This window comes from Leucoraja erinacea, chromosome 3, assembly GCF_028641065.1.
Source record: "Leucoraja erinacea ecotype New England chromosome 3, Leri_hhj_1, whole genome shotgun sequence".
NCBI lineage: Eukaryota > Metazoa > Chordata > Chondrichthyes > Rajiformes > Rajidae > Leucoraja > Leucoraja erinaceus.
The window spans coordinates 82,850,843-82,876,581 of NC_073379.1; the positions used below are offsets into that span (position 1 = coordinate 82,850,843).

Consider the following 25,739-nt stretch of genomic DNA (forward strand, 5'->3'; position numbering starts at 1 on the left):
GAGGTGGTGGAGGCAGGTTCGTTTTTATCATTTAAAAATACATTGGATAGTTATATGGACAAGAAAGGAATGGAGGGTTATGGTCTGAGTGCAGGTATATGGGACTAGGGGAGAATACGCGTTCAGCACGGACTAGAAGGGTCGAGATGGCCTGTTTCCGTGCTGTAATTGTTATATGGTTATATGTTATATGGTTATTGTGAAAGGGATAATCTCTGCCCCATGTTTTATTCGCTGAGCTGTGCTCGGATACCAATGATAAAAACTTGTACTATTTCCTTAGAGACTGCTGCACTGCAGAAACAATTTCTAGCATGTCCAAAGGTTATTTCATATCAGAGTGGCACAGTGCCAGAGATTCGGGTTCGATCCGAATTACAGATGCTGTTTGCACAATCTCCCTGTGATCACATGGGATTCCCCCGGGTACTCTGGTTTACTCCCACATTCCAAAGACGTACAATTTTGTAGGTTAATTGGCTTCGTTAAAGATTGTCCCTCGTGTAGGATAGTACTAGTGTTCGGGGATTGCAGGTCAGCACGGACTCAGTGGGCCGAATGGCCTGGTTCTGCGCTGTATCTTTAAACTAATGAGTAGACAAAGTGTTAATGTACTTTACACAACTTGTGCTTAATAACCTTTATGGAGTGCTTTGGAATTGGAAAGGTTGAAATACAGTGCTCTCCATAATGTTTGGGACAAAGATTATTTTTGCCTCTCTACACAATTTGAGATTTGTAATGGAAAAAAAAAAATCACACGTGGTTAACGTGCACATTGTCAGATTTTAATAAAGGCCATTTTTATATATTGATTTCAACATGTAGAAATTACAGTCATGTTTATACACGGTCACCCCATTTCAGGGCACCATAATGTTTGTGAGACAGCAATGTCATGTAAATGAAAGTAGTCATGTTTAGTATTTTGTTGCATATCCTTTGCATGCAATGACTGCTTGAAGCCTGCGATTCATGGACATCACCAGTTGCTGGGTGTCTTCTCTGGTGATGCTCTGCCAGCCCTGTATTGCTGCCATCTTTAGCTTATGCTTGTTTTGGGGGGCTAGTCCCCTTCAGTTTTCTCTTCAGCATATAAAAGGCATGCTCAATTGGGTTCAGATCAGGTGATTCACTTGGCCACTCAAGAATTAACATTTTTTTTTCTGTAGAAAAACTCCTTTACTGCTTTAGCAGTATGTTTGGGATCATTATCTTGCTGTAGAATGATCAGCCAGCCAATGAGTTTTGAAGCGTTCGTTTGAACAAGCAGATAGGATGTGTCTATACACTTTGGAATTCATTACACTACTACCATCAGCAGTTATATCATCAATGAAGATAAATGAGCCAGTATCATCAACAGCCATACATGCCCAGGCCATAACACCCCCACCACTGTGTTTCACAGATGAGGTGGCATGCTTTGGATCTTGGGCAGTTCCTTCTCTCCTCCATACTTTGCTCTTGCCATCACTCTGATATAAGTTCATCTTCGTCTCATCTGTCCACAAGACCTTTTTCCAGAAGTGTGGTTACTCTTTTAAGTACTTCTTGGCAAACTGTAACCTGGCTATCCTATTTTTGCAGCTAACCATTGGTTTGCATCTTGCAGCGTAGCCTTTGTATTTCTGTTCATGAAGTCTTCTGCAGACAATGGTCATTGACAAATCCACACCCGACTCCTGAAGACTGTTTCTGATCTGTCGGACAGGTGTTTGGGGATTTTTCTTTATTATAGAGAAAATTCTTCTGTCATCAGCTGTGGAGGTCTTCCTTGGCCTGCCAGTCCCTTTGCAATTAGTAAGCTCACTAGTGCTCTCTTTCTTCTTACCAAATCCAAATGGTTGATTTTGGTAAGCCTAAGGTTTGGCTGATGTCTCCAACAGTTTTATTCTTGTTTCTCAGTCTCATAATGGTTTCTTTATTTTATTGGCTTTGATCCTCGAGTTGATAAACAGCAATTAAAAAGTTTCCAAAGATGATGGAAAGACTAGGTGCCGAGAGCTCCAATACCTGCATGAAGGAGGCAATTAAACACACCTGAACAAATACAATACCTGTGAAGCCATGTGTCCCAAACATTATGGTGCATTAGGGGGGAGGGGGGAGACTGCTGTAATTTCTACATGGTGAAACCAAAATGTATAAAAATGGGCTTTAATAAAATCTGACAATGCGCACTTTAACCACATGTGATTTTTTGCTATTTCAAATCTCAAATTGTGGAGTACAGAGGCAAATAAATAAATGATGGGTCTTTGTCCCAAACGTTATGGAGGGCACTATACATGGTAGTAGAAGTACATAAGCACCCTCAACTTTGTGCACTGCTTTCCAAAAGTTTAATTGCTAAATAAAGGGCTTGCTGATCAATGGAATTCTTTCTTGCACAGATACAAGGAAGATAATGTGCATATTTCCTCAAAGGCCACACAGAATTCCGTTAAATACATGGTTGAAGTTTAACAATCCTACACTCTGTCCTGCAGAGTTCACATTACATTCCATACATTGATGACCTTGCTGGGCACAACATGTACTGATGATTAAAAGTGCAAAATCTCATTCAGTTCCATCCAGAAGCTTTTGTAGATTCTTCTGTATCTGAAAGACAGGATGGGGAGAGAAATAATAAGTTTAGACATGGTAGGACATAAAGGCATGCTTTAGTGTTTACGTTGATTTTGCAAATATTTCTACAACCATACAAATAAAAATTCAGATGGTGTCAAGATGATTTTTAAAATAAATACTCAAATTTAACTTTATCCTCATGAATAAAGGACAGTGTCCTTTGATACAAGTGCATCATTTTCACGTCTGGATTCTCACTGACAGATGCTGCCTGGTTCTTCCTAAAATGCCTCTTTGGGTTCAAATGTATTTGGAATCATTTTTCACATCTACAATTTTCTGTATGATCTTGACCCATGCAATCACTGAACCTTTGTAGATGAGCACTGATAACATACACTCTCTCCTCCCTGCCCACTTTTGTCTCTTGCCTTAAATTGCATACAGTTTTGGTCTCCTAATCTGAGGAAAGACATTCTTGCCATAGAGGGAGTACAGAGAAGGTTCACCAGACTGATTCCTGGGATGTCAGGACTTTCATATGATGAAAGACTGGATACTCGGCTTGTACTCGCTAGAATTTAGAAGATTGAGGGGGGATCTTATAGAAATTTACAAAATTCTTAAGGGGTTGGACAGGCTAGATGCAGGAAGATTGTTCCCGATGTTGGGGAAGTCCAGAACAAGTGGTTACAGTTTAAGGATAAGGGGGAAATCTTTTAGGACCGAGATGAGGAAAACATTTTTCACACATAGAGTAGTGAATCTCTGGAACTCTCTGCCACAGAAGGTAGTTGAGGCCAGTTAATTGGCTATATTTAAGAGGGAGTTAGATGTGGCCCTTGTGGCTAAAGGGATCAGGGGGTATGGAGAGAAGGCAGGTACAGGATACTGAGTTGGATGATCAGCTATGATCATATTGAATGGCGGTGTAGGCTCGAAGGGCCGAATGGCCTGTAGTTGTCATTTGGCCTATTTTGCATGTTTTGTGGATGGCATGGCCAGAGTGGGTGGGAGATGACGTGTTTGGGGCGTGTTTATGCCTTAACTGCTTGAGTTTAGTTGGGTTTTTCCGTTTTGGACAGGAGAGGGAGAAGGTTTATCCTTCGATCACAGGTCAAGCATGTCATGTCGAGCCACAGGGCAAGCATGTCAAGCCTCATGTGAAGAAGAAGACACGAGGAGTTTTCTAGTATCTGAAGCAATGCGCTGGAGTTCGAAGAAGATTGCTGGAACAAGTCGGAAAACCTTGGATGTATCTTACTGTTTTATATCTACAATAAAGAAAATATTCATTAAAAGACTGTGTGCTGAAGCTTTATGAAAGTAGAAGCTCTGAAAGTCTCTGAGGCAGCTTGCATGCGTACCGAAGATATTCCCCTTATCCCCTCTCACCCAATTAGTGGCTAGGGAGTTAATTTCCTGAAAGATCTGAAAAATCTGCCGCTACATTAAGTCGAAGGATACCTCCGGCAGGGGGTAATTGCCAGTCCCAGAGATTGGGACAGAAGAAGATAAGTAAAAGCGAACCTCCGGCGGGGGTAAATACCAGTCCCTGAGATAGGGACAGAAGATCGAAGTGCGAAGGCTAAGACCTAGGAGAGGTGCGGCCAGAGCAGGACGAAGGCTAAGACCTAGGAGAGGTGCAGCCAAAGAAGATTGGTTCCAATCGTGGAACTGAAGAAGATCTCGGCCAGGAAGAGCCTTGAGGTCTATCAACAGCATCGGAACGCATCGGAAGACGTATCACTGGATTGTGAGTACGAATTGATTATTACCTTTTGAATTAAAATTACGGTTTTAATTGAAAGAATTCTGTAATAGAGCTCAACAAGCTGTTTTCTCCAGCGTGTCTGGGAAAGGCAGACCGACCTTGGATTGTTTTGAATCAAAGAGATAAAGGAGCATTCCATTGGAATTAGCATCATTTATTTTGCACCTGGAATTAGAGAGAGGTTCTCTACATTATCAGTATGTTTTAGTTTTGGAAGAAATTGTTGATAATAACAAAGTCACTCAGAAGCAGAGACTTTTTTCGACTAATTTAAAGACTTGGCAATCTGCCAAGACCTCTTTTAAATCATGAAGGAAGATGAGAGCAGAGCTATGCCAGAAGAGCCACATGGTGGTGAAGAAAGACCAGCCAGACAACTTAAACTCACTGAGAAAGGTCGAAGTCATGTTCTCAAGGAGGCTGAATTGGATAGGAACAAGTTGGGGAAGAAGATTAGAAGGCTGTTTGAAAGTGTGAAGACACTCATGGAATCAGAAGAGAACCAGGACAAGGTGGAAGAGAAATTACGCCTGATAAGTAGCCTTAACCATGAGCTGAAAGAGAAGCAGGACATACTGCTGGAGGCAGAGCGTTCTCAAGAGGAGCGTGAAAGACATTTTAAGTGGGATTGTGAAAATACGGAGTATTATGATGAATCCAAAGAAGTTGTAGAAGGATGGTTAGAGCAAGTTAGCAAAAGTAAAGGTAGCAGAAAAGAAGATACTAAGCCAGAAGAAGAAGGTGATGAAATAGAACCGGGAGATAGTATCTCAAATGTATCTTCACAAAGATCAGGCCGTAAATCTGGTAGCTTAGCCAGTTCGGTTTCGAGGGCTTCTGCTCGTTTGGGAGCAAAGGCTGAGTTAGCAGCGCTCTCAATAGAAGCGGATGCTATGAAGAAAAAACATGAGATGGCCCGACAGCAAGATGAGACAAAACGACAGCAAGAAGAGATGGATGGCCCGACAGCATGAAGAGATGGCGCGATGTCAGGAACAACTGGAATTAGATACAAAGTTGAAGGTGGCTAAAGCCAGAAGGGACATACTGGAAAGTGAAGGGTCTAGATGCAGCTCTAGATCATCAAAGGCGATAAGCTCTAGACAGAGAGCCAGACCTGCTCAGAGTGAATTGGCAGTTGAATCGATTCCACGGTCAAAGTCCACAGGATACCTTGGATTGGAAAACCTAAATAGGTTGAGTGAACCTTCAGCTCAGCAAATGGGTGCTAGACCGAAACTAGCTACTATAAGAACATCCGTACAAACTCGAGAAGGACCAGTGGACCAAGGAGAAGGGAGCCAGGTTGGTCTATTGGCACTGCTGCATAAGCAATCTGAATTCAACGAGATTATAGCTCGACGAAATAAATCTCTCATTTTGCCACCAGTTGAAATTCCTACATATGCTGGAGATCCTTTAGAATATGAAACTTTCGTGAGGGCACTGGAAGAGGTATTAGAGAAGAAAGTTATGGATGAAAAAGAGCGCTTACGGTTTCTGGTGAAGTACACACAAGGAAAGGTGAAGGGGCTTGTGGAAAGTTGTCAGATGGAGCCAGACAACCAGGGCTATAAAAAGGCGAGAAGATTATTGAAGGAACGTTTTGGTGATGAACAGAGGATTGCGAATGCATACATTGAAAAGGCCCATGATTGGAGAGAAATCAAGCCAGAAGATGTGGATAAATTGAGTGAATATGCAATATTTCTGAGAAGATGTTGCAGCTCGATGAAAAATCTTGGCTATATGGAGGAAATTAATCTTTCAAGTAATATGAGAATCATCATTAGCAAGTTGCCCAGAAGAATGAGAGAAAAGTGGAGAGATAGGGCAGGTGAAATACGTGATAAGAGCAAACAAGTAGCCAGGCTACCAGACCTGGTGGAATATTTAGAAAGAGAAGTACGGTACATGTCAGATTCATGCAGCGGGATTATTGAAGAAGCCAAGCCACTTGCAATTTATAAGGGTTCTACCTATGTCAAAACTAAACAAAAGACAGGGCCTAAGAAAAGCAATTTTGCTACCAATATAATACCTGAGAAGGTGTTGGGTGGTGCCAAAGAGGATGCACCGACCAGAAAGAATGAATTCTGTCCATTTTGTGATGAAGTAGGTCACACCATAAGATGGTGTCGTAAATTTAAGGAAAAGAAATATGAAAAAAAGATGGACTTTTTAAAAAGGAATGGAATCTGCTATGGATGTTTAAAGAAGGGGCACATGGTAAAAGACTGTAAGTGTCCAATAGTTTGTGACAAATGTAAGCAGAATCATCCTGATGTGCTTCATACTGTAAAGAAAGAGCCAGATCATACTGAGCAGAAAAAGGAGTCAGCGGATGTAAATGCTATCACCTCGCCTCAAGTAACTGCACATATTGGGGCCGGAGAGAAAGCATGCATTTTCTCTATTTTACCAGTACAAGTGAGAAATAGGGAAACTAATGTAGTGTTGCAAACATATGCATTTCTGGATCATGGGAGTTCAGCTACTTTTTGCACAGAGAGAATTTGATGAGAAGGTTGGACATTACTGGAGAGAAAGTTAAAATTCAAATGCGTACCATGAATAAAGAAAAGGATTACCAGAGTTATTATATAACAAATATGGAGATATCCAGTTTGGATGAAGATAATTTTATTCCAATTTCAGAGGTTTTCACACATGAAACAATGCCTGTTGGTCGTCAAAATGTACCCAGATGTGAAGACTTACAGCAATGGCCTTACCTGAAAGAAGTCAAAATAACAAAGATAAATTCTGATATTGACTTACTTATTGGAACGAATGCCCTGAGAGCATTAGAACCTGTACAGATAATTAGGAGCCAAGGGGATGGACCGTATGCTATGAAGACCCTACTAGGATGGGTTATTTATGGCTCCTTGGGTAAGAATAAGGAAAGCACCAGCAAAATGAATTGCCGTGCTGTTGCTGTTAACCAAATATCTACAGGTAAATTGGAAAAGCTGTTAATGAAGCAATATAATCATGACTTCAATGAAAGTACCAGCCAAGAACATGAAGAAATGTCTAGAGAAGAATTGAAATTCTTAGATATTATGAACCATTCAGTTAAGATGAAAAATGGACATTATTGTTTGGATTTACCTTTCAAGAAGGAAAGTGTTAATTTACCAAATAATCGCTATATGGCTGAACAGCGTATTCATGGTTTGAAACGTAAATTTGTTAAGAACACGAAATTCCAAGAGGAATATACATCCTTCTTACAGAATATGATTAATAATGATTATGCTGAAAGGATACCAATGAATCAACTATATCGAGATGATGGAGAGATCTGGTATATTCCGCACCATGGGGTGTACCACTCGAAGAAAGGGACATTGAGGGTGGTCTTTGACTGCGCGGCAGTCTTTAAAGGGACATCACTTAACAGTGAATTACTGCAAGGTCCAGACCTTACTAACTCGCTCCTTGGAGTTCTCATCAAATTTAGGCAAGAACCGATAGCTTTGATGGCTGATATCAGAGCAATGTTTTATCAAGTGAAAGTAACTGGTAAACATATTGATTATCTGCGATTCTTATGGTGGCCTGAAGGGGATGTGCAGCAAGACCTTGTTGATTACCGAATGAAAGTACATCTTTTCGGAGCAGTGTCATCTCCAAGTTGTGCGAATTTCGCTTTGAGGAAAACCGCAGAGGATAATACAGGTTATTTCCCAGAGGAGGTAATTTCCACTTTGAAAAATAATTTTTATGTGGACGATTGCCTAAAATCCGTATCTACCGAGTTAGAGGCAATTCAAATAGTGAAGCACCTAACCTCTCTCTGCAATAAGGGAGGATTTGTACTTACCAAGTGGGTCAGCAACAGTCGTGCTGTTTTGGAAAGCATTCCACCAGATGACAGAGCCGAAGAAACCAAGGTGATGGATTTAGACAAAGACAACTTGCCAATGGAAAGGGCACTGGGACTGCACTGGTGTGTGGAAACGGATGTGTTTAAGTTTAAATTGTCAATTCAGGAACGACCATGCACAAGAAGGGGTATCTTATCTGTGATTGGTTCAGTATATGATCCTTTGGGATTTCTGGCACCATTTACACTGCTAGCCAAGTTAATTTTACAGAATCTGTGTCGAGAAAAACTTGGTTGGGATGAGAGTATAACTCAAACATCCTCGCACAGTTGGACAGAATGGTTAAAAGACCTCCAAAAAATGTCAACGTTTAAGGTAGATCGGTGTATAAAGCCCAAAACCATTGGTAATATCGGAAATGCGCAACTGCATCACTTTTCGGATGCCAGCGAAAGTGGTTATGGGACTGTTTCATACTTAAGACTACAAGATGTAAACAAAAGAGTGCATGTTGCATTCGTAATGGGAAAAGCCAGAGTAGCACCATTGAAGCAAATGACGATTCCCAGAATGGAACTTACAGCAGCAGTCTTAGCTGTGAAAATTGACATAATGCTGAAAAAGGAACTGCAATTTCAACTGGAAGAATCTACCTTTTGGACCGATAGTACTACGGTTTTGAAATACATTAACAATGAAAGCAAACGTTTTATGACATTTGTTGCAAATAGAGTTTCCTTTGTACTAGGAGCTACTAATGTTTCTCAATGGAGATATGTTAATACACAAAGGAAAAACAGCAAATCCTTTCGGATGAAGCCTCTAGGGGACAAACAGCAAATTTGAAATCTCTTTCTTAATAACAAGAGATGGATGTGATGGGCCAAAGTTTCTTAGTAAGCCCAAGTAAATTGAGAATGGCCAAAGCTTGAACTCGGATTTGAAATCTCTACAACAGATCCGGAAATTAAACAAAACATTTCGGTGAATGTGATTGAAAAAAACTCATATGACACCGTGAATAGTTTAATAACCCACTTTTCATCATGGAATAAATTGAGAACATCGGTAGACTGGTTTCTTAAAATAAAAAACAATGTTTTAATAAGACCAATAACTAAGTTGTGCTTGCTTCTAGAAGGCGAAAGCGAAGATGGAAGAGTCGAGAAAGAATTGTGATTGCAGATATATAGTGCATGCTATTTTTTTCCTCATTAGTATAGTGGTTAGTATCCACGCCTAGCATGCGGGCGATCGCGGTTTGATTTCCTGACGAGGGAGCCACAGGGTTTTATTCCCTGATATTTTGATTTTGATTTTGATGTATGTTAAGCCTTAATGGCCACTTTTTTGATGTTATTTGGTAATTGCCTCATTATGTATTCGGAACAATTAGGGGCCGGTATGTAGTGGCCATTTGGCCTATTTTGCATGTCATTGTGGATGGCATGTTCCTTTAAATTTTAGCCAGCCCGTTATAATGTGGGTGGGATTTTATGACGTGTCTTGGGGCGTGTTTATGCAGCTTAACTGCTTGGGTGTTAGTTTAGTTGGGGATTCGTTTTGGACAGGAGAGGGAGAAGGTTTATCCTTCGACCATGTCAAGCATGTCATGTCGAGCCACAGGTCAAGCATGTCAAGCCTCATGTGAAGAAGAAGACACGAGGAGTTTTCTAGTATCTGAAGCAATGCGCTGGAGTTCGAAGAAGATTGCTGGAACAAGTCGGAAAACCTTGGATGTATCTTACTTTTATATCTACAATAAAGAAAATATTCATTAAAAGACTGTGTGCTGAAGCTTATGAAAGTAGAAGCTCTGAAATTCTCTGAGGCAGCTTGCATGCGTACCGAAGATATTCCCTTATCCCCTCTCACCCAATTAGTGGCTAGGGAGTTAATTTCCTGAAAGATCTGAAAAATCTGCCGCTATATGGCCTACTCCTGCACCTAATTTCTATGTTTCTATGCCCTATAATTTATGTCAGATTTGAGGAGTTACTTCTGGAAGTATTTCAAGACACCAAGTATGTTTGTTTAACAAAAGTCCACCTTAAAGACAATGCAATTTGCAACCACCATGTGATGAGCAGTACTGAGCTGGGGAAGAGATATGCAACAGATTCAAAGAAAGCACTGAAGGGTATAACTTACAAGCAAATATTTTAACAAAGACTAAACACAAATGATTTGAGTACTTATTACAACACATGATGCCATCCGGTGTATCAGATATCCACCACTTTCCATCAGTCACATTCATAAAGTCACGAGGTCACGTCATAGGAGCAGAATTAGGCCATACGGCCCATCAAGTCTCCACCATTCAATAGACAATAGGTGCAGGAGTAGGCCATTTGGCCCTTCGAGCCAGCACCGCCAGTTAATGTGATCATGGCTGATCATCCCCAATCAGTACCCCGTTCCTGCCCTCTCCCCATATCAATCGACTGATGAATATTTTTCTCCGAACCCCATTCTCCTGCCTTCTCCCCATAACCCTCGACACCTGGACTAATCGAGAATCTATCTATCTCTGCCTTAAAAATATCCATTGACTTGGCCTCCACAGCCGTCTGTGGCAACGAATTCCACAGATTTGCCACCCTTTGACTAAAGAAATTCCTCCTCATCTCCTTCCTAAAGGTGCGTCCTTTAATTCTGAGGCTGTGACCTCTGGTCCTAGACCCTCCCATTAGTGGAAACATCCTCTCCACATCCACTCTATCCAAGCCTTTCTCTATCCAGTAGGTTCCAGCTCTTGTTACATAAATATCACCCCCCCCCCCCCCTTGAATATTTAACCACTAACCTACACCAATGGTTAATTTAAAATAGCCAATTGAACTACTTGCATGCCTTTGGGATAAGAGCGGAAACCAGAGCCTCGAGCAAAAATGCACATTAACAGGGAGAAAGAACAAATTCTACACAGGAGGGAGCAAGGTCTGGATTGAACCAGTCCTTGAACCTTAGACAGCAAGATTACCTCCTGCCATACAGTACCCATGGGGATCCTTGAGCATGCATTACCAGTTTGTTGGACAGTGCCTGATCTTGTACATCAACCATGTTTCCAACAATCCCCTATTATGCCCAGAGTCCCTCGGAAATTGATTCATTTAAAATACATCCAGATGAGCACTTGAACAGCTTTCACCATGCAATGTTAGATTGAAGCTATGGCCAAGAACGCTACTACTTCCTCAGAACACTAAAGGAAGTTTGGCAAGTCCCCAATTGCTTGGCAACTCCTACAGACGCATGGTAGAAAGTGTCCAACACATCTCGGTTTGGCGGCAACTCTATCCAGTTTCTCCTCTCTCGCATCTAGCAAAAGATACAAAAGTTTAAATGTGAACCACCCGATTCAGGAACAGCTTTTTCTCTGCTGCCATCAGACTATAGTACGTCCCTCTCATAAGAAATGGGTGTAGTCCCAAATCACTCAACCTTCCGCATTGTATCTCTTGCACTTAAACCAAAATCATCTCTTTCTCGGTAACTAACACTGTAACACTCTGTACTGCACTCTGGCATTTTTCTCTGTGCACTTCCTGTTGTACTTGTGTAATGGCTTGATTGCACAAGTACAGCATGGTTTCACTGGGTAGCATGCAAGCAATGTTCTACGCTGTATCTCAGTACAAATGACAAAAATAAACCAATGCCAGTACCACGTTAAGAGAAGATAGCATGGAAATGGGATGGATAGGATTGGGGTATATTCCCTTACAACCAGATGGAGCCTAGTTAGCCCACCAAGTCTATGCTGGTCGCTTACGTTTTCATAATCCATTCACTCACATGCCCATAACTCTCCTGATTCTTTCAGAAACTAACGACAGTTAGAAGCAATTTTAAAATGGAGTGTGTTACAGAAACGACACACGTGAACTATAGACCATGACGTACATGGATGGGCATGGAGAGAAGATTGCTCAGTTTGCATGTCTTTGGGATTGGGAGGAGCCTTTAGAAGCCAGGAGCAATCTATGCATCAACTGGGAAAACACACAAAGCCCATAGACATTTCACTGGAGGTCAGGATCAAATCCAGATGTTGTCCTTTAAGGGATGCTTTATGTGCTATGAATTTCTATGAAACAGACTCTTATGGAAGGTACACAAAAAATGCTGGAGAAACTCAGTGGTTGCAGCAGCATCTATGGAGCGAAGGAAATAGGCAATGTTTCGGGCCAAAACCCTTCTTCAGACTGATGTCTGAAGAAGGGTTTCAGCCCGAAACGTTGCCTATTTCCTTCGCTCCATAGCTGCTGCTGCACCCGCTGAGTTTCTCCAGCATTTTTGTGTACCTTCGATTTTCCAGCATCTGCAGTTCCTTCTTAAATACTTACTCTTATGGACATTGGTTTCTCATCGCTTGGCCCTAAAGATTTTCTTCTCTTGGCAATGACTTACTAGCGTGTTATTTCACTGACACCAGCAGCACAATAGTATTTCACACAAGCTCTTTATAACTGAATATCGCTTGTCAGATGTCAGCAGGGGATTTGCAATACTATTGGACATGCAGTTTTTCAAGAAGTTGTTACACTGCTTCTCCAATTCCCTATATTAAATCTCACCCCCATTGCTGCACAAGGTGAACATGGAATACATACAGCATCTCAGTTAACTGTTTTTATGGCGATGAGTGTATGGTGCATTCATGTATGACACACAAACATATCTTATTACAAGGATAAGCAGCAAACAAACCATTGGGCAAAAGGCATTCATGTTGCAATATTTGTCCACAGTTCTTAAAATAAATTTCTGCTCACCTTTTCGAGTTTTGCAAGATTTTCTGTCAATTCATCATAAATCATATCTGTGTTGACTTGGTACGGCAAACCCACGTCACGCTGAATAAAGGATCTGTGGAAAAATCAGCAACAAAAGCAATTAATTATTTCCTTTAATTCAACAATAACTGAATACAACATTAAATATATCACCTATTAGACTTCATCTACTCCAACCCATTTACTCTTTATTAAAAAAAAAATCATCCATGTGAAAGGCACTGCAAGGAAATAAAATTGATATTAACAGGATCATTTCTCCCCAAAAATTGTTTGTGCAATAAATCTAAAATCTTACACAAAAGAAAATAGAAGCAGGGTGCAGGGATAACTTTAAATATCAAGATAATTCCCTTTTTGTTTCCAAAAAAGCCTAAAAGGCAAGTAATGCTTTCTGAAAGTAATGATTTGAATTTACTCGCTGCTAAGTACCATCGACCAAGAGTTGGAAATGCATTTCCTCAAATTATTCATTTCAGGAACTAAGTGTCAGGTTATAAATCCATCATCATGCGTGATCTGGCTTTTCAGAGTTGTATGTCTGACAGGGAGAAAAGCTGTTGACAATTGCTACTTTACCAAATATTGAGAAGTGGAAGTTGACATTTCCTAACTTAAGCCCTTTAAATCCTCAGGCCAGTCAGCCCTTCGTTGTGGTTGGAAATGACACTGGAAATGACCATGCAATCTCCCTTTGTTATTTGGTATCTCTTTGCTTTCTATGTCTCTGTACTGTAGCTTGAGTACTGTTCTGTGGTGTGTTGGAGATGCCCAGGCCTCTAGGTTTCCTCTCCGCCAGCCAACTCCACAGAGATTCTGGTGGTGGTGGCGCAGTTATACACTGGGCTGAGGGGCAGCATTTACTTCACATCTGGCCCATGCTTGTATGGCTGAAATACAAGAAGCAACCACATTTATTTGTACATGGTTGGTTGACCTTCAATGAAAAGGGACGGTTTATATTTATTTTTATTTTAACGGCATATTTGATTTTAATTAAGAGTAAAATAACCAGTAAATAATATTTTTCTGATTTAATACACTGAAACTGACTGAGCGAGCTGTTCGGGGGCAGTCAGGGTAGTGCAGAGCCTCCGCTGCCTGCGGTCCGGTTGGCAACTCCAGCCTGCAGAAGGGCTGCAGAGCCGAGGCCTACAGTACAGCCCATCTGCCAACACCAGAGCTGGCAAATGTGGGAATACTGTGGATGCAGAGTGCAGCAGGTTAGGTCAAGCATGAATCAATCGAATAAAAATTAGCTGCAGGAGTGTAAGTGGTGCAAGAGCAGGACCCGGGATGGGGAGTGCGGTAGAGCAATAAAAGTATTTATACAGTGCCTTCCTTGACCTCTGGACTTTATAAATTCATAAACTGTAGGGACAGAATTAGGCCATTTGGCCCATTGAGTTCTACTCCTCCATTCAATCATCACTGATCTAACTTTCCCCCTCAACTCCATTTTCTTGCCTTCTACCCATAACTCGTGACAACCGTACTAATCTAGAATCTATCAATCTCCAGCTTCAAAATATCCATTCACTTGGTCTGCATGGCCGAATGTGGCAATAAATTCCACAGATTCACCACACTGACAAAAGACATTCCCCCCTCTCCCATCTAAAGGTACATATGTCCTTTTATTCTGAGACAAGGACCTCTGATCCTACACTCTCCCACTAGTGGAAAAATCCTCTCCGCATCATTATAATAATGACTTGACTTCAAAGGTTTTGTTGATGGTGAAAAGAAGGCAGAACCCTGTATGAGCGAAAGTCAATGTCAGGCAAATAGAAGTTGTGAATTAAGGGCCCCAGGTTTATCTGGAGGGTCAAGGCTGTATATACTTCAAAAGTCATGTTAGGAGATGCTGGGCAAATATACACCGGTCAAGGGTATTGGTATTAGATAAGGCAAATTCATTCCTCTGGTCATGATATACTATAGGCGCATGCTCACTAGATATTCAAATAAGTGACTTGGTGAGTTCATTTCTTCGCTCTACATATTTCAACTTTTCCAATTCAATGTAAGCAATTCTGCTGTGCAATCATTCATCAGCCCCTATCCAGCACCTTGCCAAAAAGGCCATACTCTATGCGAAGCCAAACTCAATAGGTTTGGTTAACCCAAAAAGAAAAACACTTAAACTGGTCACAAGTTGCAAATTATAAATCACAAGTTGCCTGATTAATCAATTCGACAAGCTATATAACTGTATGGATGCCTTGCTAGATGTTGGGCCACTCAGCACTGCTTATTTGGCTCAATATTGCTCCAGATTTAATTTGCAGAGACAATGTAGCATCACTTTATCAAAAGGTCAGAGAGTCTGAAGAAGGGACCATCCATGTTCTCCAGAGATGCTGCCTGACCTGCTGAGTTATTCCAGCACTTTGTATAATTTTGTGTGTGTGTTGTGTATTAACCAGCATTCTTTGTTTCTAAGGCAGACAAAAATGCTGGAGAAACTCAGCGGGTGAGGCAGCATCTATAGAGCGAAGGAATAGGGACGTTTCGGGTCGAGACCCTTCTTTGATTCTACGTCACTGTCAACCACTGATTGGAAAAGTTGGATATACTCGTTTGAGTGGACTCTCTATAGCTGTAATATTTTGGTTTTCTGGTAAGCTTTGAAGAATAAACCAGTAAATTATTAGATAATTGTGGGTGGCCACATTGGGCCCTTCTGCAAACATGGTGCTGTACATAATTACTTGCAGCATGTTTATCAGTAAATATGATCAAGTTTTCCCGTTAGTTATGTCCAACTGACTCTATGGGTAACTGGCCTTGGAATTCATATTCAGTGCCGTTTTATTCTCCAGTACAAAACTAAATGAAACTCCATCACCCGGGGTGGAACACAGTCACACCCATTTCTGGTTTGAGCTGTATCACTCTGCAAATGGAGGAATACTGCCAAAGCAATCATGCTCCCCGACGTTCAACCTACCAAAGTGCAACACCTCGCACTTCCTCGGATAAAAATCCACCTGACTATTTTTTCACTATTCTGTAACTGATCTATATCCCACGGTATAATTCGACAATCCACGACCTCAGCAATCTTGGTGTTATCTGCAAACTTACTAACCAACCCGTACACATTTAAATACAAACTTATCACAAACAAAGTTCCAGCACAGACCTTTGTGTAACTTAACTAGTCACAGACCTCTTGCCTCAACTGTGCTTACAAACCTTTTGTGCTGCTACAAGAATGAATGCCACTTTTAAAATTTTGGTACACGTAACAATTAAACACTCTAGACTCTTAGTTTAAACAAGTGGCCAAGAGTCAGGACCGGGCCATGTTCATCATTTTTTGTAATCTGCTTTTGTTCCTGTGTGTTCGAGTTGCCGAACCAGGCCATAATACAATTAGTCAATATGGTCTCTACTGTACAATATTATAAAAGTTCAAGAAAGTATTTGTTGACATACCAAATCTCATCATTCTTCCAAGGAAGTAGAGAGTTTGATGGGGTTTCTTTGTGATTGCATCAACGTGATATGTCCACAACAGTCAGCGCAGACTTAGTTTAGGGATGCAGCATGGAAACAGCCCCTTGGCGCACCAAGTCTACTGATCACTCCTTAATACTAGTTATCCCACTACACATTAGGTGCAATTTAGAGGACAATTATCCAATAAACCTGCATGTCTTTGGGATGTGGAAGAAAATCGGAACACACGGAGGAAACCCAGGAGATAGAACCAGCCATTCAATATGACCATTCAGATAAAGATCTGCCTTCTTGTTATTGCCACCAAAGTGGATAATCTCACATTTATCCACATTATACTGCATCTGCCATGCAACTGCCCATTCACCCAACCTATCCAAGTCACCTTGCAGCCTCATAGCATCCTCCTTGCAGCTCACACTGCCACCCAGCTTTGTGTCATCTGCAAGCTTGGAGATCACAGGGAGACCATGCAAACTCCACATTTATTGAAAGTCAGTGCAGACTGACAAATCCAGCAGTGCGATTGGGATCAACTGCATCCTCATCTCAAGGGCAAATAGCAACGAACAATAACATTTTGGTATTGCCAGCAATTAGAAAAGTCCATGAACCAACAACTAAAAGGTTGTTGGCATGTTGCTCAACAACTATTTAGCATGCTCCCCGTGCCAATTTCTAGACCATGGTAAGCCAACTGAATGCACATACTTACTCTTTGTGATGTGCATGATATTCTGGCAATGCTCCCAGTGAAGCCAGGCGCTGCTCCAAAGCAAAGATTTTCATGCCCATGTAGAAAGATGAAATGACTAACACAATGACTCTGTAAAGCAAGTAATTCATTACAAATATTTTCTGTTTCTTGATACAGTTACATTCATCTTTGAAATAGACAATTTTCAAAGGATTTCAAAATATTTGTTCACAATCTTTTCCACCAAAGTCTATGTATTTGTACAGAAGATAAGTTTGAGTGTACACAAGTGGAAGTAAACATTGAATTCAAAAGCTTTGAAAAATTGACTGCAACTTTTAAATTTAGAATTTAAAAACTTTGCTAATTTATTAACAACCTGCAGAAAAGCTTCACAATTTATCTCGTTCATTAATATTAACATTAAACAAAAATTAAAGCAACTAATTGTGCAATTATAAAGATTAATGAGCTAATCATGGTTTTAATTGCACTTTTACTAATGGAACGCCAATATTCTAAATAGGCCAATAGAAAATGTTTTCATTAATAACCTACATTAAAATACCAGAAAATTGTTTAAATTGTGTTCATGCCCCTGTCTGAGTTTGTCCCAATTTTAGTAAGTTCTGGTCATACAATCCTCTGATCTTTGCATTCCATCTGTGGTTTGGGATCCAAGGATCTGATTCTGAGCCAGAGTACATGCGTTGTCATGTGGGAAGTTGCAATGTCGGGGTGGGGGTTGGGGAGATTTTAGGTGGATCTGATAATGGCCAGTGTAAAATAATATTGATATGAACTCCAATTTGCATCTGACTGTATTAAGTGACTGAAATGTTCTGCAAAATGATGCAATTCCCCTTAGGTTTTTAATCTTATGGTTATAAGACTCCAAAATAAAACAACAACAAAAAAAAACACAGGCAACTTTAAGACTTGAAGGATATGTCTTTTTTTCTTAAAGAACTATCCCACTGAGCACAAAATGTGCAGAAAATATAGAGAATTCAACAGCAATTTGATTGCTTGGATAGTGCAATTGTGCAAACATCTCCAGTGTCATTAGTCACTCAGCATTTGGAAAAAGCACTCAAGATCAAATGTTGCAGAAATTCCAACTCGTCTACCTCAATCATCCTTTAACAGTCTTTAAAAATAAAGGATTTCACTTTGTGGGAATCTTGGTACTAGGATTCAAAACCTGCTTAAGGCAGGATTGAGATTGAGATGATTCATTTAACACAAGGTTGTGTGGTCAACAAATGCACTAACCAGTCCAGATCAGGTTCAAATGCATCTCTTGATACAAAGATAAAGCACTCGGCCCCAAATTTACCCATCATATTTAAACACTTGTACATCCTGTTAAATGAGCTATGTCAAATTATAAACTAGTAGCTCCAAAATTCTGGAAATCTTAATTGAAAGCAATACTCACATGACCAGATAGAGCACCAGTAAGGTGTTCACAGAAATATGCTGTTCACCATTAGCTTTCACTTTGTGTAATAGCCCCCATACCAAGGAATTCCCTGCAATACACAACAAATATCAATACATTACCCCTAAAATGCACAAAGCCAAATGTTCATCTCTCTTTGTGTAGTAAACTGAACGAAGAGAACAGACTGAAGCAGCATAATGGTTATTGGACTGCAGTCAAGGAGGTTTTTACAGAACATATTCATTGACACCTGTTCAGGTCATGGCATAACAGTCTGGATAGTGCCAGTTAATTAAATGAATCTTGTTTCTGCAATTGTAACATAAAACTATCAGATTACCATAATAAAATGTTTAAGCTCACTAAAGTCCTTCAGTAAAGGAAATCTTCTGTCCTCATCAAGTCTGCCTATATGGATTCTAGATCCAAAGCAACATGGCGGCTATTAAGTGCATTGTTAAATAGCCTATGAAATGTGTAATTGGTCATCCTAAGAGACCTGCTTCACATGTGGAAGGCTGCTCATTGCCACTTTCAAGGGCAGTTAGGGACAGGAATTAAGGCTGACTTTTGTCAGCAATGCCTACATCCAAAAAGAGGGGGGAAAAAAGGATATTAACGGAACAAGGAACTGCAGATGCTTGAATCTTGCATTGAACACATAGTGCTAAGTAACTCAGCAGGTCAGTCAGCATATCTGGAGGATATGGATAGGTGACATTTTGGGTTGGGACCTTCAGACTGATTGTGTGGAGGGGGGGGAGATTTTAACTACTTTTGTAAAAAGGCAGTCGGGTTACAGTGCCCTCAATAATGTTAGGGACAAAGACACATCATTTATTTATTTTCCTCTATACTCCGCAATTTGAGATTTGTAATAGAAAAAAAAATCCCATGTGTTTAAAGTGCATATAGTCAGATTTTAATAAAGGCCATTTTTATACATTTTTGTTTCACCATGTAGAAATTAAAGCAATGTTTATACATTTGTCCCCCATTTCAGGGCACCATAATGTGTGGGACACAGCAATGTCATGTAAATGAAAGTAGGCATGTTTAGTATTTTGTAGCATATCCTTTGCATGCAATGACTGCTTGAAGTTTGCGATTCATGGACATCACCAGTTGCTGGGTGTCTTCTCTGGTGATGCTCTGCCAGACCTGTATTGCTGCCATCTTTAGCTTACGCTTGTTTTGGGGGCTAGTCCCCTTCATTTTTCTCTTCAGTATATAAAAGGCATGCTCAATTGGGTTCAGATCGGGTGATTGACTTGGCCACTCAAGAATTTACAAATTTTTAGCTTTGACAAACTCCTTTGGTGCTTTAGCAGTATGTTTGGGATCAATGAGTTTTGAGGCAATTGTTTGAACTTGAGCACATAGGATGTGTCTATACACTTAAGAATTAATTTTGCTACTACCATCAGCAGTTGTACCATCAATGAAGATAAGTGAGCCAGTACCTTCAGCAGCCGTACATGCCCAGGCCATAACACCCCCACCACCGTCTTTCACAGATGAGGTGGTATGCTTTGGATCTTGGGCAGTTCCTTCTCTCCTCCATACTTTGCTCTTGCCATCACTCTGATACAAGTTAATCTTCACCTCATCTGTCCACGAGACCTTTTCCCAAAACTGTGGTTGCTCTTTTAAGTACTTGGCAAACTGTAACCTGGCCATCCTAGTTTTGCGGCTAACCAGTGGTTTGCATCTTGCAGTGTAGCCTCTGTATTTCTGTTCATGAAGTCTTCTGCAGATAGTGGTCATTGACAAATCCACACCTGACTCCTGAAGAGTGTTTCTGATCTGTCGGACAGGTGTTTGGGTTTTTTTCTTTATTATAGAGAGAATTCTTCTGTCATCAGCTGTGGAGGATTTCCTTGGCCTGCCAGTCCCGTTGCGATTAGTAAGCTCATTAGTGCTCTCTTTCTTCTTAATGATGTTCCAAACAGTTGATTTTGGCAAGCCTAAAGGGCCTGTCCCACTTACGTGACCTTTTCGGCAACTGCCGTCACCCGTCATAGGTCGCCGAACATGTTGAAAATTCAGCAGCGATCAGAAAGATGCTACAACTGATTGGCAGATTAGGAGACCTCTCACGACCATAAAGGCGATCTCTCACGACCATACAGGCGACCTCTGGCAACATGCCCCCTGGTGGCACCCCACGACATGTTGCCAGGGGTCGCCTATGGTCGTCAGAGTTCTCCTAGTCACCCAAAGAATCGTAGCCTCTTTCTGGTCGCCGCTGAATTTTCAACTTGTCGGCAACGTATGACGGATGCCAGCAGTCGCCGAAAAGGTCACGTAAGTGGGACAGGCCTTAAGGTTTGTCTGATGTCTCTAACATTTTATTCTTGTTTCTTAGTCTCATAATGGCTTATTTCACTTTCATTGCAAAACTTTTGTCCTCATGTTGATAAACAGCAATAACATTTCCCAAAGGAGATTAGATATAATTTTAATTAGATATAATTTATTGCCACACAACCAAGGTCGGTGGAATTTGGGTTGTCAGCAGCAGTACAATAATAAAGAAAACACAACCACAATAAAACTGTAACACAAACATCCACCACAGCAATCATCACTGTGGTGGAAGGCACAAAAATTTGGCCAGTCCTCCTCCATTTCCCCCCCCCCCCCCCCCCCCCCCCCCCCCCGTGGACAGGACCAGAGTCCAGAGTCAGTCCAGGATCGGCTCTTCCTCACCGGAGACCGCGGCTTTAAATTGTTGTAGGCCGCAGGCTGGCGGTTGAGATTTAAAGTCTCCGCCGCAGCCAGAAGCACCGTAGACTGCAGGGCCGGCGGTAGAAGCTCCCCTCCAAGGGTGATGGTAAGTCCATGCCGGCCCCGCAGTAGAAGTTGGCCGCGGGCCGGCAGTGATGGCTTCTTCTTACCCCGGGTCCCCCACGAGGGATCCCGGGCTGTAGACGCCTCACCAGCTGGAACTCTGCAGACCGCGGCTTCAGGCTGCCGGCAGCCCCGGGCCAGCGAAACGGAGCCCCCTCCAACAAGCCCCTGCGAGGGCTCACCCGCTCCACGCCGAGAGTCCACGCTGCGCCCGCCGCTGAAGCCCCCGGGCGCGTCTCCGGGAAAGGCCGCGCCGATCCTTGATGTTAGGCCACGGGGGAGGCGACCTGGAAAAATACGCCTCTCCATGGAGGAGGCGACCGAAGCGGTTTCCCCCTTACCCCCCCACACAAAACACACAAAAGAAGGAACATTAAATACAAACTTTTAAACATACTAAAAAATAAAAAAGGTTGAAAAAACTGACGCGCTGCTGACATGGCTGCTGCCAGAGCAGCGCCCCCTACGTTCAAGACTGAAAAGACTGGAGGAAGGACAAGGTGCTGAGGGCTCTCTTATACCTGCATTAAGCAACCAATTAAACACACCTGAGCAACAAAACACACCTGTGAAGCCATGTGTCCCAAACATTATGGTGCCCTGAAATGGGGGGGGGGGGGCTATGTTTAAACACAGCTGTCATTTCTACATGATAAAACCGAAATGTATAAAAAATACCCTTTAATAAAATCTGACAATGTGCCCTTTAACCACGTGATTTTTTTAATTGCAAATCTCAAATTATGGAGTATAGATCCAAATAAATAAATGATGGGTCTTTGTCCCAAACATTATGGAGGGCACTGTATATTGTGACGTTTTGAGGTGGCTCGAGCTCCTAGGAACAATAATTCCTGTTACATTGCTCTTACCTTACTGAGAATGAACCTGCGTTTATGATTAAAACAAATGTAAAGATTTCTAGTACTCACTGCCCTCATGATAGCTTCTTCTCTTCACGTCGGTCATTTCTTTTACATGAACATCAGCATGCACAGGAATGGTATTCTTTTCCATTTTCAGTAATGCTTGGGATCCACTGGGAAACTCTGAACAGACAGAATAGTTATTTGCATCTGAACATTTTCCAAAGGAAGCAATATTCTAAGCAGGTAGAAAATGTAACAGTTTTGTATTCAATATTACAGACATCTTTTAAACAAAGTTTGAAATGAAGCATTATGTTAATATATTGGCAATCTTTTGAATGTGATTCTGCACAGTGCATCCCCATTTGCTTGGTAAATATTCAGCTCCATGTACCTGTGGGAATCAGATTAATTCCAGTCACTAATTTCTGATTCCATCAGAAAGCCCACTTGCCTCCTCGTTGTGAGCTATTAAACTAATGCAAGTTACAAAAAGAGATTCTAATACTTTTTAAGATGGATTGTTTTCGGTTTCATCATTAACTTTTAATGAATTTAATTGCCCATTTTTGTACTCATGTTTACAACACAGTTGCAGTACTATCATCCTTGGGTGTTTCAATCCTACATTGCATCAATATGAATGATCTGTTCAGGTATTTTACAGAACTACATGCATTTAAAATATCACCTTTTGCTGCCTGCTTTCTGGATTTTGACCTAATCTGACTGTACGTTTCAAAAGTGGCATCTTATTAGGAATTCCTTAAATAATAAATACGAACCTTGCGAATTTTCAGACTCTGGAGTTTGAGAACCAGAACTGCTGGATTGCTCCAATTCTCGTCTTCTGCATTCTGTTGGAATATCTGGCAAATCTTCTAAATGAAATTCCTTTCCGAAAAAAAGATAATTTTTAAGATTCCATCTGAAGTAAATGTATTAACACAGATCCATTCAGGCACAATGGTCCCAGGTATAATAAAAGTCCATTAATCTGGCATGCTGGTTACTGGCAGATTTTCCAGACTATTTCATGTTACTTCAATTAATGCTCCAACACACTCAGTTCACTTAAATAGAAGCACGATATTATGCAGTGAACCAGGTGGGTTTAAAAGGAAACTTTAACTCCCAGGAATTCCAAACAGGCAGGCAGCAGATTATTGGAGTTTTACTGCAGTTTTATCGTGCAAATGTCTTCTGCGTTCACTGTCAAATTAGCAACCAACATCTGGTAATTACCTCATTTATCAGATGCATAGTTTAGAAGCCACCTGCACACAGTGACACCATCTATCCTTGCCAGAATGAGATTGCAGTTTATTGCCCTTTAGATTGACATTTCCAATTTAAATTTGTTGAAATTACCCTTCCTTAGGGGCAGCATGGTTGCGCAGCAGTAGAGCTGCTGCATACTGCGCCAGAGACCCGGGTTCGATCCTGACTACAGGTGTTGTCTGTATGTTCTCCCCGTGACCACGTGTGTTTTCTTCGACTGCTCCGGTTTCCTCCCACACTCCAAGACATACAGGTACGTAGGTTAATTGGCTTTGATTAAAAATGGTCCCTAGTGTGTAGGATAGTGCTAGTGTAAACATAGAAACATAGAAACATAGAAATTAGGTGCAGGAGTAGGCCATTCGGCCCTTCGAGCCTGCACCGCCATTTAATATGATCATGGCTGATCATCCAACTCAGTATCCCGTACCTGCCTTCTCTCCATACCCTCTGATCCCCTTGGCCACAAGGGCCACATCTAACTCCCTCTTAAATATAGCCAATGAACTGGCCTCAACTACCCTCTGTGGCAGAGAGTTCCAGAGATTCACCACTGTACGGAGATCGCTGGTCGGCACGGACTGAGTGGGGCTTGTTTCCCGCTGAATCTCTAAACTAAACTTTAATGGAAGAAGTTCCTTTAACAAGTTTTATTTTCCTAAGGTAGGATTTAAAAAAACCCCATTTCATCCAGTGTGCAAAAACTGGAAAATAACAAGACGGTGCATGTGATTAGATTCTAGAAAGCAGGGGTAAAGGCAGCCGTATACAAGAAATAACACAATTTGGCAACAAGTTGTAAATGAATAACAAATTTGCAACATCTCGTTGTGCTAACCACATGTTACACGTTATCAGAAATGTGCACAAAGTAGCAAAAAAGGAGTAAAGAAAACTACACTGAAGCATAATGATGCAAGTAGCAAGTCAGAAACAAAGGTTTGTCTGAAAGAAGTATAAAGCCAAGTGTTGCATAAATAATTTGCACGGACCAATTTACATGGTCTCATCACGGAGCAGAATTTATGTTCAAAGGCAAAACCCTCATGAATTGTAGAAGGGGAAATCCCATGAAAGGAGACTTCTTGTTTTACATAACAGAAAGCAATAGTTGAAAGTTAAGTGAGGAGGTTTGGAAATGATTTAGACTGGAGACTGCAGCTTGTGCCAAACTGATGACATTTAAGCTTTGAGCATTCAAACCATGAACGGAGTCATAGCTTTAAATGTATAAACTTAAAGTACAACCTCCTTTCCATATTTCATTCAAATTCAATTCCCACCGATAAATGTAAATTTGCATCAAAGAAGAATAACTCAAATTGGCAGCATAGGATGTCTGCCTTTGTTGTAATTGTAAAGCCAGTTCTACAAAACTGCATTTTCCCTCGTGCAAGAGATAGAATCCGTAGTACCGCTCAATTTATTTTCTCCTCTCCAGAAAATCTTCAGCAGCACTCTAAATTTGGAATAACAGTTTACTACTGTTGAAAGGTTTACTGTACTGTACAAGCTTTGCTGATCAGCTCGGGCTTGACCTCACTTGACAATGGAATAACCATAGCAGGGACTATTTTTGCTGTTTAAAAAATCCAACAGCACTCAGCATCTATACATGCCGTCAATATAATTTGTAAATCTTAAACATGCTTCTTGTGTGATCCGCTGACTTACTTATCTGTACAAGACTGGATATGTATTCTTAGATGCTGGAGTAACTCAGCGGGACAGGGGGCATCTCTGGAGAGAAGGAATATGTGAAGTTTTGGGTCGAGAACCTTCTTCAGACAGAGTCTGGCAAGAGGAAGTCTAGACATATAGAGGGTTAAGGTGTGAAAACAACAAATCAAAGTAGACGATGTTAAGGAAATGAAGCATGGTTTATTGTAAGCTGAGGGGAAGTTGACAAGGAATATATTCTTAGCCCACTCTGTAAAGCTAAGCTGATTCGCATTTATTATTCATTACATTGACAACTACATCAGTGCTACCTCCTGCACCCATGCAGAACTCACTGACTTTATTAACATTACTACTAATTTCCACCCTGCACTCAAATTCACTTGGACATCTCCCTACCGTTTCTTGATATCACTATCTCCATCACAGGAGACAAACTATCAACTGACATC

At 41.1% G+C, this 25,739-nt stretch overlaps 1 protein-coding gene across 5 annotated transcripts in view; it reads right to left on the reverse strand.

Moving 5' to 3' along the window:
* Nucleotides 1–2,331: 2,331 nt before the first annotated feature.
* LOC129695791 (GRAM domain-containing protein 2B) overlaps nt 2,332–25,739 on the reverse strand; it is a 62,830-nt gene continuing 39,422 nt past the window's right edge. For all 5 annotated transcript variants that reach the window (XM_055633097.1, XM_055633096.1, XM_055633098.1 and 2 more), the window contains exons 9-14: nt 23,112–23,220; nt 22,390–22,506; nt 18,599–18,692; nt 17,176–17,286; nt 12,972–13,065; nt 2,332–2,607 (exon numbers count right to left, since the gene is read on the reverse strand). In XM_055633097.1, coding sequence (XP_055489072.1) covers nt 2,566–2,607; nt 12,972–13,065; nt 17,176–17,286; nt 18,599–18,692; nt 22,390–22,506; nt 23,112–23,220 — 567 coding nt within the window. In that variant the 3' untranslated portion in view covers nt 2,332–2,565. The remainder of the gene's footprint in view (nt 2,608–12,971; nt 13,066–17,175; nt 17,287–18,598; nt 18,693–22,389; nt 22,507–23,111; nt 23,221–25,739) is intronic.